This window comes from Salvelinus sp. IW2-2015, linkage group LG31 (assembly GCF_002910315.2).
Source record: "Salvelinus sp. IW2-2015 linkage group LG31, ASM291031v2, whole genome shotgun sequence".
NCBI classification, from domain to species: Eukaryota; Metazoa; Chordata; class Actinopteri; order Salmoniformes; family Salmonidae; genus Salvelinus; species Salvelinus sp. IW2-2015.
Genome location: NC_036870.1, coordinates 8,460,709 through 8,472,630, shown reverse-complemented (window position 1 = coordinate 8,472,630; position 11,922 = coordinate 8,460,709). Strand labels below are relative to the sequence as shown.

Here is an 11,922-nt window from a genome sequence, read left to right as displayed (position 1 = left end):
CTCAACATTTTGTGTGAAAGGTAGAGTTGGGACAGGCTAAACCCCCCCCCCACCCCCCAAAAAAAACTAAAACCATAGATGAGATCCTCCATCTTCATGTACAAAAAATACAATGTAGTACCTCACATTCATCACATTCAATCATCAAATCATTATCAATGTCTTTTAACTCATACACTTGCCATCTGTGTGGCTGTTTTGAGTGCCTTTATGTTTGTTCATTCCATACTGTCCACAGTTGGTTTATGAGCATTCCACCTCAGTGCGTTCCTTTTAGTCACTGGTATCGTCCTGCTTACCAGTCAAAAACAGAAAGACGAACAAATAACATCTGCAGTATTAGGATTTTGAGAACCATATCCCGGCATAATATGTCCCAGTAAAATGTTATGATTCCTTGAACACCTGACTGATGAAGGGCTTTACTAAGGCCGAGGCAAACATGGGTGGACCCATTTAAAGACAGGGAATCCTATTACCGGTATTGGATCCCGGGAGCAGCAGCGGTCATGGCCATTCAGTTAAATCCAGCCTTTGCTCTTTTAAAGTCTTCCCAGTTCCTCGGCCCAGCGAGGGGGAAGGCAGAACAGAGAGGAAAGGGATGGCAAAATTGCAGAATGGCTAAGGGCCAGCCTGGTTTGTTGCTAAGGGCCTGTCATGTGTCTGCAGCGTAGTGCACAGAGCCCTGCTGCCACACCAGACAGCTCGTTAAATAACATCAGGGGCCATTTCGATGAGGCAGAGTGGGGTAGACCTTAGTGGCAGGGGTCAAAGGGGTATTTGGTGACCCCGCCGTGAAGCTCGACCACTGCCTCTGTCCAGGAGATGAGGTCACCCGCCAGGTGACCTCCGCAGGAAGCCTGGCTATAGATTTCATTGGGTGTGAGAACGCGGGACCACAACTGGAGGTCTGACATCTCGCCCACGAAGGACTGGGTGGCGTCAAATCGGCCACCTAGGGTATCCTGTTAGGAAAGCACAGGGTAATTGTTAAGACTAAAGACCCAGAAAATATGTAAAAGTACTAGATGTACCACAATAAAAGATCAATACACAATTATTTAAACAGTTTTGTCCCGTCTTTGAGTTTTCCACTTTTTCCCCCTTCAAAGCAAGGTTGGTTAACCGCCAACAACGTTCTAAAACTAGGCCGTTCAGATCAATCAACCTTCGTACTTAAACCATTTCATGGCCTAGTCTTATGGTAACTTTTTATTTGTGACCTAAATCATCAGTCACTTCCTGGAACTCACTAGACATGACATTTGAGCCCTGGTCAGAGTGGATCTCCCAAGGAAGACCAAACTGAGTGATGAATTTGAAGCATTAGCAACAGTTTAAGCTGTAATTAATATGTTTCAGAGGGATCAGTCATTTTACATTTACATTTGAGTCATTTAGCAGATGCTCCAACCTGGACTCAGGGGTAGACGTAACATAGTAAATGTAAATCTGCAACACTCCAATTAGTTTGATATGTTACATTTCGTATGGTATGAATTAATTTGTGGATGTCCATCATCCATTTCGTATGATATGTTATGAATTTCAAATCATATGATATGTTGTGGCTAAAGATAGCTTGGTGGCTAAAGCTAACATCAGCTAGGTGGCTAACATTAGCTAGGCTATGGGTTAGGGGAAGGGTTAGCTAACATGCTAGTAGTTGCAAAGTAGCGAAAAAGTAGTAAGTAGTTGCTAATTAGATAAAACACTAAAGTTGATTTCCAAGCTTAGTTTTTGGCAAAAGCCTGTCTTCTCAGCACACAACTAAATGATAATCATCTTTAACATGATTGTATTAACAGCTTTTTGTCTTCTGCAAAGCCTAAAATCACCTAACAGGCAATTGTGACAGGCAATTCCCTGCTGGTAACATTTGGAGGCAGCAGTGGGATCCAGTACTGCTGTTTGAAATTTCAGTTCCTATCCCAGCGTTTATATGTTCTTCAGAACTTTGAGAATGCAAATTCATAGAGCGAAAATGTATAGTTGTACCTGTTCCTGGCCCAGAATAAAGACTCCACCAGGCTTGATGGGATGCCATGTAGATAGGTTCTCTCCAGACCCCCTTTTAACACCATCCTGGAAGGCCTCCCAATGCCCATCGTGTGTTGACCATGTCATGCACAGGTGGTGCCACTTCCCATCCGTCATTGCCATGGGCAATGTCACTGCCTGTGCAGAGAAATAGAGTCACTGGCTTGATTAACTAATTGCATGATTGGCTGATTGATTGATTGGCTCAATCCAAAGAGTCTAAACAAAATATTTCCGTGAGAGAAAAGGGCAAAGTTCTGTTGGGAGAAAGAGATTATTACTAGGTTAATTGATTGGTTTATTGGCTGACTGTAGTCTCATTGTCTTTGACATTTTGAAAAAATTCAACACAAATATTGTTTTTTAGGGAGATATTTTATGAAAGATTTGTCCGGTTTTGTGAATAGGTACAAATAGCCATCGCATTTCAGGTAATGTCATTTCTTTCCTTTTGTGTCAGCTTATAACAACATAGCCTTCAGGTGCCATAGCTAGGCATGTCTCAGGTTGAACCACCAAATCTCCTCTTGTCTAGGAGAAACCCTGACTCATGCACAGGTATAGTATGGGCCCGGACCATGTGTCTATCCCCGCGTCCACCCTGTCATGGGACGCCTCTCCACATGATTGTGCTAGGTAAGCTGCTTGACCTTTGCCCTCTGAGGTCTTATGCCATTAGGGAGGATGATAGATGAGGACAGGGCCACTGTCTCTAAGGGGGAAAGACGGGGTGAGAGCAGGATCCAGGTGAAKTGTAACTGTCACAACTGCCTCCTGCCTCGTTCCTTGAGGACAGGAGATAAATCGAATTCTGGTGCCTGATTGGATGAGAATGGAGTCACCTGCCACTGAGGTGTGAGCTTGCTTGTCTTGAGGTGATTGATTTTCCACTTGTGCTGCCAATGGGACAACTGACTGAAAACATAAGCTTACTTAAAATGTTGATAAAAATGTTCAAACACTCCTTGCCAGAACCTGTTTTGCTTTGTTATTATGGGGTATTGTGTGTAGATTGATGGGGGGGGGGGGCGGAAACGATTTAATACATTTTAGAATAAGGCTGTAATGTAACAAAATGTGGAAAAAATCAAGGGGTCTGAATACTTTCCGAATGCACTGTATGTGTGTAAGAAGTGGGAATATACAGTATATCTTCACAAATTGGTCACTAGGGGCACAATTTGAAAATATGCAAAATATGCAATCATGCTCTTACATTGTCGTTAACCAGTAGTTCCATGGGGTTGTTGCCCCATTCGATCAGAACCAGTTCGTTGGCCTGTCCCGGGACAGAGTAGGAGAAGGGCGTGCCGAGGCCAGGCCCTGATCCCCCTTTTATCCAGAGGCAGACAGTGAGGGCGAAGATTTCAATGAGTAGGGTCTTCTTTATCCTTCCATACATGTAGTTAGTGCGCATAGGGAAGCCAATCTGGAAAGCATCCGGACTCTTTGGCTTTTTCCGGGTACCTGTTGGAATACAAAACAGCAAAATATGAGCAACGAACAGCTGAGGTGTGAAATTAAAATAATTTGCCAGTGTCTGTGTTCTTCGAAGGCCAGCATCCCGGAGTCGCCTCTTCACTGTTGACGTTGAGACTGGTGTTTTGCGGGTACTATTTAATGAAGCTGCCAGTTGAGGACTTGTGAGGCGTCTGTTTCTCAAACTAGACACTCTAATGTACTTGTCCTCTTGCTCAGTTGTGCACCGGGGCCTCCCACTTCTCTTTCTATTCTGGTTAGCGCCAGTTTGCGCTGTTCTGTGAAGGGAGTAGTACACAGCATTGTACGAGATCTTCAGTTTCTTAACAATTTCTTGCATGGAATAGCCTTCATTTCTCAGAACAAGAATAGACTGAGTTTCAGAAGAAAGTTCTTTGTTTCTGGCCATTTTGAGCCTGTAATCGAACTTACAAATGCTGATGCGCCGGATACTCTACTCGTCTAAAGACGGCCAGTTTTATCGCTTCTTTAATCAGCACAACAGTTTTCAGCTGTGCTAACATAATTGCAAAAGGGTTTTCTAATGATCAATTAGCCTTTTAAAATGATTAACTTGGATTAGCTAACACAAGGTGCCATTGGAACACAAGAGTGATGGTTACATATAATGGGCCTCTGTACGCCTATGTAGATATTCCATAAAAAATCTGCCGTTTCCAACTACAATAGTCATTTACAACATGAACAATGTCTACACTGTATTTCTGATCAATTTGGTGTTATTTTAATGGACAAAAAAATTGCTTTTCTTTCAAAAACAAGGACATTTCTAAGTGACCCCAGACTTTTGAATGGTAGTGTATATGTTTTTTTTWACCTTTATTTAACTAGGCAAGTCAGTTAAGAACAAATTCTTATTTACAATGACGGCCTACCCCGGCCAAACCCGGACGATGCTTGGCCAATTGTGCGCCGCCCTATGGGACTCCCAAACATGGCCGAATGTGATACATACTGGATTCAAACCAGGGACTGTAGTGGCGCCTCTTGCACTGACTATATCTGTACCTGCAGCTACAACTTGAATGCATGATATAAATCGGAAAAGAGTATACAATGGCAAAGTGGGTTATTATCAGAGAGTTTCAATACCAGGGTTAGAGTTCCTGTGGTTAAGGTGGCTCAGCACAGTTTCCAGCTTGTTGTGTCCACGGCCAAGAGGTAATGGAGCTGGTGGCTTGCCGTTATAGGCTGGACGAGGACGATGGGCATGGTCATCATTGCCATGGTGATCATCCCCGTTTTCACGGTGGTCATCGTGAAGATCATCGTGGTGGTCGTCGTGATGATCATCAGGATGGTCGTCATGGTGGTCGTTATGGTGGGTGTCATGGCGGCCGTGGCTACGATCATAGTGGCGGTCATAGTGTCGGTCATAGTGATGGTCATCATGGTGACCGTTTTGACGGTTGTTGTGGCGGTTGTTGTAGCGGGTTGGGGTGGGGGTGGGGGGGTGGGTGTCGTGATAGTCATCATGGTGATCGTCACGGTGACCGGGTCCACGGTGGTCACCGTGATCATCGTCATGGTGGTCATCGTGGTGACCAGGTTCATGGTGGTCGTCGTGGTGGTCGTCCGGATGGTCATCGTGGTGGTCGTCATGGTGGTCATCGTGGTGGTCGTCATGGTGACCATAATCATGATGCCCACCGTAGTGATTGTTGAGCTGCTTCTCAAGTGCATTGATTTTACGTTGCAAGAGGTCTCTCAGTGAGCTTGAATAGGAGCTGGAGGAATTCCTGGCCTGGAGAAAGAGAGAGAATTAATAATAGTTATAATAGGAAATGTTTGCATACCTTATTATTAGTCCATGTGCTTGGTTATTAACACTTTCTGGGGCATATCCATGGTCATTTATTTCCATAATAGGACTTTTAAAGAGCTGTTTTTTTTAGTTTTTTTTTTTAGACACCTCTTCTACTTCAGCCCATTCCGGGTTTCTTACTTCGGCCATATTGTGCTACCCCTAATCTCTCCAAGTGTGCAGGTAAATGAAATAATAATCAAGTCGGCTCCTCCCTCCCTGGAAAACCTCCTTCCCTCCTGCCCTCCCTCTACTTCTGTCAGTGTCTCTGATCAAATCCGGCTTTACTCAGTGCCAGACCAAGATTATTAGCTCATCACCGTGGATGATGCTAATTGGCATTGAAGGTGTCTAGAACTCTGCAACACTTGGAAACCGGTTCGAGGCACAGACATCCTGTTATGTGACGGAACTCCAATCTCAGCTGTACTGTCTAACCCTTTCTATGAACCACCAGTGTTATTATGTGTTATTAATGCGTGCATAGGCTATAAGCCTATCTGATGTCTTTTAGCAAGAATATTTGATAACAGTTTATTTTTAGAGCCTGACAAATATATCGTTTCATCTATAATATTGGCCAATATTGGCCTTTTACCGATATATCGATATAGTCCATAAACAATATTCAATAAATGGGGTGAAGAAAGTGAATCTCAATGTTATCTGAACACTTACGGCCATTCTCATGGTCATTATTGTCACAATGTAAGKAATCAACATTTGAAGCAATTATTTTGGACAACTGCTCTTTTGGTTGGCAATTTAAGAGAACTCAGTGTGAAAAATGTTCACTTTTAATTTTCCCTGCTGTAAAATACTTTCTATGAACCACCAGTATTAATAAGTGTTATTAATGCCTACACAAAAAAGGGTTCCAAAAGGGCTCTTCGGCTGTCCCCATAGGAGAACCCTTTTTGGTTATGTAGAACCCTCTGTGTGAAGGGTTCTACATGGAACTCAAAAGGGTTCTACCTGGAACCAAAAATAGTTCTTCAAAGGGTTCTCTTATGGGGACAGCGGAAGAACCCTTTGAAGTTCTAGATAGCACCTTTTTGTCTAAGACTGTATACCAAGTCTTATAGCAAGTCTTACAATTCATTATGAAGTGCTAGAATCCCTTTAAGCGAATTGATAACACAGCTGGTTCATAATGAGAAACAGAATGCATTAGAATTTTAAAAATCATCTTTCATTATCCCCCAAAAATAGTGGTCAATTAAATTGGATTTTTGTATCTATAAATGAACTTCATTAATGCATGGGGAAATTAAGAGTAAAAAAAAAACTGTGTTCAGTTGGTTGTTAGTGTCAACGGTCATATGTCCTACAATCACTCAACAGGTCCCTCTCCCAGGCTTCATCAATTCCCATTGCATTAGTGCAAGACTGCTCTATGGTGAGAGTCAGGATAATTAACTAATCAATTTAGGTCTTCATACGCACACACATGGATGGAACTTGGGCTGTAGGCCACTTATATCCTCACGGCGTGGGAGAAAGCCGGAACGCCCTTTGTCGTGCTTAATTTCAGGTCAGTAGCAAGACAAATAAGAGGACCTCTATTCACACAAATGGCAAATAAGCTTCCTATCCCTTTTCCTACTCATCCTTTGATCCTGTTCCCACTCACCTGCAAGTTCTCCAGCCTCTCCTTGAGTGTCTGTAGCGTTTTCCTAGTCTGCTCAGGGGAGAAGGCCCCATGCTTGCTCCCAGAGTTATCCTTCCCTCGGTGGTGTGGGTCTGATCGGTGCCCATTGTTCAGTGGGTAGTGTGGGTCCCCGTGGTGGRCAGTGTCATGGTAGGAGTGATGCGAGCTCGGGTGATGGGAGTTGTGACGCGCGGGTCCATGGTGGTCGTCGTGATGGTCATCGTGATGACCCACCCCCCGGCCAAAGCCCTCACAGAGGGTCAGCTTGGCAGTCAGTTCCCTGATCGTCTCCCGCTGGTCTAAGATGGTCTCCTTTTGCCGCACCAGGCTCTCACGAAGGTGCAAGATGGTGGATTTGGCCTCGTCTGATATTCCTATCCCCATTCCCATTCCCATCGGCCTCCTGCCGTTACCATTGGGCGCCCCTGCAGCAGGTCCATGATGCCCATTACTGCTGGGTCTGTCGTGGACAGGTCCATGTGCTGCCCCGCCTGGTGTGAAGCAGCTGGGGTCTGCATCCGCTGGAATCGGGGTGCAAACAAACTTGGGCTGGGCTCCATAGTCATAGTCTAATCCCGGCAAACTAACAACAGCCATTGAGGAAGATATGAGAGTATAGAGGAGTAGAGAAAAAAGAGGGAAAGAGGGTAGGATGAAACCTGGAAGTACTCCACCCCAACGCATTTGCCCTGTAGACAAAAGCATCAGGGGTGGGATGGCGTTGTCGGKCATCTTTCGTCGACGTCTCGCTTCTCTCCTGTCAAGGAAGACTGTCATTTGGGGCGGCTGGCAAGCTGATTTGACACATGGCAAAAAAATCCCCAAATCCCCTGTCCAACAGGGTCAATTCCTTCGAGAAGTATTCCAACACGTAGGACCTTGTCTCTTTGCTAAAGCTGTTAGTGCTTCATCACCGTGTCGCTGTATCAAACAATGCACGTTGGCTCCATAACGGGACAAATGGCTGTTGAAGTGTCCGCCTCCAGGTGATCCCTCTTGGCACAGCGTGCCTCTTGTGTTCGGCAGCCAAACGAATCAGTTTATAGCCGTCTTCTATCCATCCATCTCATCTGGAAGGAAAAGACAAAGGCAATAAGTCATTAATTGGAAAGTCTTGGGAAATATGAATTATTTCAAACCTTATGCTATCACTTCAGTGAATAGACAACAACAGCAATATACGAGGACATGATCAGAAGTACATTGATTTACTGAACAGMACAGAGCAATTGGATGACGATGACAGGACGCGAGCACAGCAGTGGTGGGGAGTAATGGAGCTAGGATTATATGCAATTCAACTACAATTATGTAGTCAATCAGTCACCGCTATTGGTTTTCAACGAGCCAGCAATGGCTTGGAGTGAATGACACCAACAGCTGAGAACCCCCCTGGGCAGTGTAATTCGATTACAAGGCAGCCAGCAGGATGCAGTTAATGAATGATGGTTTTCATTTTCATGTGGACAGACAGGCAGTTTACTATGCAGGGTTAGGAGGTTATTCATACTGGAACAACGGGAACAGTTGTCTGAGACACGGGGATACCGCCAAATAAAATATATTGAAGGAGACACAAATAGTCCTCATGTTATTGAGGAGGTGTGTACAGACTAGGATAGCACAGTAGCCCTGAGTTACAATGTAGAGTAATGGGACTGAACTGCTCTTGACCAGGGATATAGTAGAATGCTGTTGATGTACCTTTTGATCTGGGGAACAGCATTTAACAATTAGCATAGTTAGCGTTAATATTTATGTCTTTTGTTATGTGTGGTCAGAGATTGACGTTCATCAAACCACCTGACTGCAAACAATTCTAAGAGTAGGTGTAAAGGCTCAACTAATCCAACGGTTCCTGAATAGAGGGTCAGTGAGGAAAAACCAGGAGAAGGTAACAGATTTCTCAAGGACACTGCCTAATAAGCCTCTTACCCATCCCCATGGCGATCATCAATTCACCACACCTACCGATAGGCCTAGGCCTGCATCTTAAAATATAATCCCCAGTCCTATATTTTCATCAGATTATTGAGAGTTGATTGATTTGTCACATTAGTCATTCTTAATCCAATGTATTTAAAGGTAGTCTCAGCGAAATGACGTCGCCGCAAGCAGCACCACGGACATTGAGATGGGCGAGATGCAACACTTCGCTCTCACACAGTAGCCACGGGACCAAAAGAGCAGAGAAGTTGAGCCTCGCACATCAACGCTCTTCGCTGTTGAGGAAATTGACCCACTATGCTGTTTACTTTCTGCATCCACATCACATCATGGAGTATACCTTTAATCGGATACAGTATATTCTGAGTAATACATACAACTTTTATCAAGTTGGCAATTCTTGATATGTCAGCATGCTATATTTCAACTTCTAAAGTGGATAAAAAAATAAAATGTGGTAGAATAAACGGAGTAGTTTTCCCCAGCCTGTTTTAATGAGGAATTCGACACTACTGGATGTGTGCAACAGATGTAGCGCATGGATGACACATTCATCTGCAAATGAACTCCCCAACCATCTGTTTTCACTCACTTTAACACACTAGCGTAATCAGACATGGCCTTTGAAGCGTTCGTGCGTCACACATGATTCGTGCGTCATCATATTAACAACCACAGAGTATTTCTTTCCTGAGGTAATATCACTGTTTGGATTACGATGCAGGGTAACACTTTACGTTAACTTGCTCTCAACTTGTATAGTAAGTCATGCTGCAGTTGCCCTAGTAACAACATTGTATTAACATGTTCTGATAGTCATTTGGTAATTGCTTTGTAATTACACATTCTGACACCTGTTGTTAAAGCAGTTTTTATTGTGGAAATAGGAAGATGTGAAATAACAAAAAACTCCCTTACTAGGTAATTACTAAGCACTTATTAAAGGGATAGACAGTAAAACGTTTCCCTGTAAATGTACAGCATTATACTGGCACCAGAGTTGCCAGATGAAAACTGTAATTTTGCTTTACAGCCGTGATGCTGTGATATTTGACGGTATTATTTTCCTTACCGTAAAACATATTACAGCATCCCTTCTCTAAGGGGATGATGTAATGTTTTACAGTAAGGAAAATAGTACTGTCAAATATATGACAGCAAAATTACAGTATTAAGCTGACAACTCTGGTGCCAGTATAATGCTGTAAATGTACAGTGAAATTCTCCCTGAAAGATACAATAAATGTAAGAAAAACAATACATTTGTGCATAAAATACATTTATTCAATTTGGTAACAACATTAACAGAATAGACAACAGAAGTAAGAACAGTTAACACATATTTAAACAAGTAAGAGCCTAATTAAAACACAAATTTAAAAACTATATTTTGTGTGGGGTGTGGGGGAAAGAGAGACAAAGAGAGAGAGGGAGATGGAGTTAAAACTGGGATTGGGTAAAATCCCAGATCTATGGTAATCTTTAAGGAATACCTAGGATAGGATAAAGTAATCCTTCTAACCCCCCCCCCCCCCCTTKKKAGAGTTAGATGCACTATTGTAAAGTGGTTGTTCCACTGGATATCATAAGGTGAATGCACCAATTTGTAAGTCGCTCTGGATAAGAGCGTCTGCTAAATGACTTAAATGTAAATGTAATCAGGGCAACTATTTGGTTTAAGGGGGTGTAGAGGTAGTGAAACACAACACAGTGAAACACAATGGGACAGTTTGGGCAGGAGAGCATCCAGGAGAGAGAAGTCAGCGCAGCATCGGGTGTTCCTCATGGGGCGCCGTAACAATCCTCAGTTTTGCTTTGTCAGCTCTTTTCACCCCTAAGACATGCATAGAAAAAGAAAGAATAGAACGAGAGACAGAGAGCACCAGGGCTGCTAGTCTGTGGGTAAAAAGATAGGTGACAAGGGACATATCAAGCAGGTATTGTGTGTGTATGTGTGTGTGTGTACTTACCTCACTAGAGGTCTTCAATCAAACTCAGTGAGGGTTGAGAACAGCTCTCTTCCTCTGGGCCACCTTGTCATGTCCTTTGTCCCATCTTCAGGGCTCATCATCTTGGGTGGATTCGAAACAGTACAGCCATATATCCAATATAGCTTATGAAATCAATTGAGGCATTGAACAAATACAAATAAGACAGCTACATATACAGATGAAGTCGGAAGTTTACATACACTTAGGTTGGAGTCATTAAAACTCGTTTTTCAACCACTCCACAAATTTCTTGTTAACAAACTATAGTTTTGGTAAGTCAGTTAGGACATCTAGTTTGTGCATGACACAAGTAATTGTTCCAACAATTGTTTACAGACAGATTATTTCACTTATAATTCACTGTATCACAATTCCAGTGGATCAGAAGTTTACATACACTAAGTTGACTGTGCCTTAGACCAGCTTGGAAAATTCCAGAAAATAATGTCATGGCTTTAGAAGCTTCTGATAGGCTAATTGACATCATCTGAGTCAATTGGAGGTGTACCTGTGGATGTATTTAAAGGCCTACCTTCAAACGTAGTGCCTCTTTGCTTGACATCATGGGAAAATCAAAAGAAATCAGTCAAGACCTCAGAAAAAAATTGTAGACCTCCACAAGTCTGATTCATCCTTGGGAGCAATTTCCAAATGCCTGAAGGTACCACGTTCATCTGTACAAAAAATAGTACGCAAGTATAAACACCATGGGACCACACAGCCGTCATACCGCTCAGGAAGGAGACGCGTTCTGTCTCCTAGAGATGAAGGTACTTTGGTGCGAAAAGTGCAAATCAATCATAGAACAACAGCAAAGGACCTTGTGAAGATGCTGGAGGAAACAGGTACAAAAGTATCTATATCCACAGTAAAACGAGTCCTATATAACCATAACCTGAAAGGCCATTTAAGCAAGGAAGAAGTCCCTGCTCCAAAACCGCCATAAAAAAAGCCAGACTACGGTTTGCAACTGCACATGGGGACAAAGA

General features: G+C 43.2%; 1 protein-coding gene across 1 annotated transcript; it reads right to left on the bottom strand.

Annotated features, from left to right (window-relative positions):
• Positions 1-91: 91 nt before the first annotated feature.
• Positions 92-8,063, bottom strand: LOC111955476 (neuronal pentraxin-2-like). Its single transcript, XM_070436254.1, has 5 exons — positions 6,978-8,063; positions 4,670-5,284; positions 3,257-3,547; positions 1,999-2,178; positions 92-965 (listed from the first exon to the last, which is right to left on the bottom strand). Exons 1-5 carry the CDS (start codon positions 7,770-7,772, stop codon positions 756-758), a joined length of 2,091 nt encoding a protein of 696 aa, XP_070292355.1. The 5' UTR covers positions 7,773-8,063; the 3' UTR covers positions 92-755.
• Positions 8,064-11,922: the final 3,859 nt, after the last annotated feature.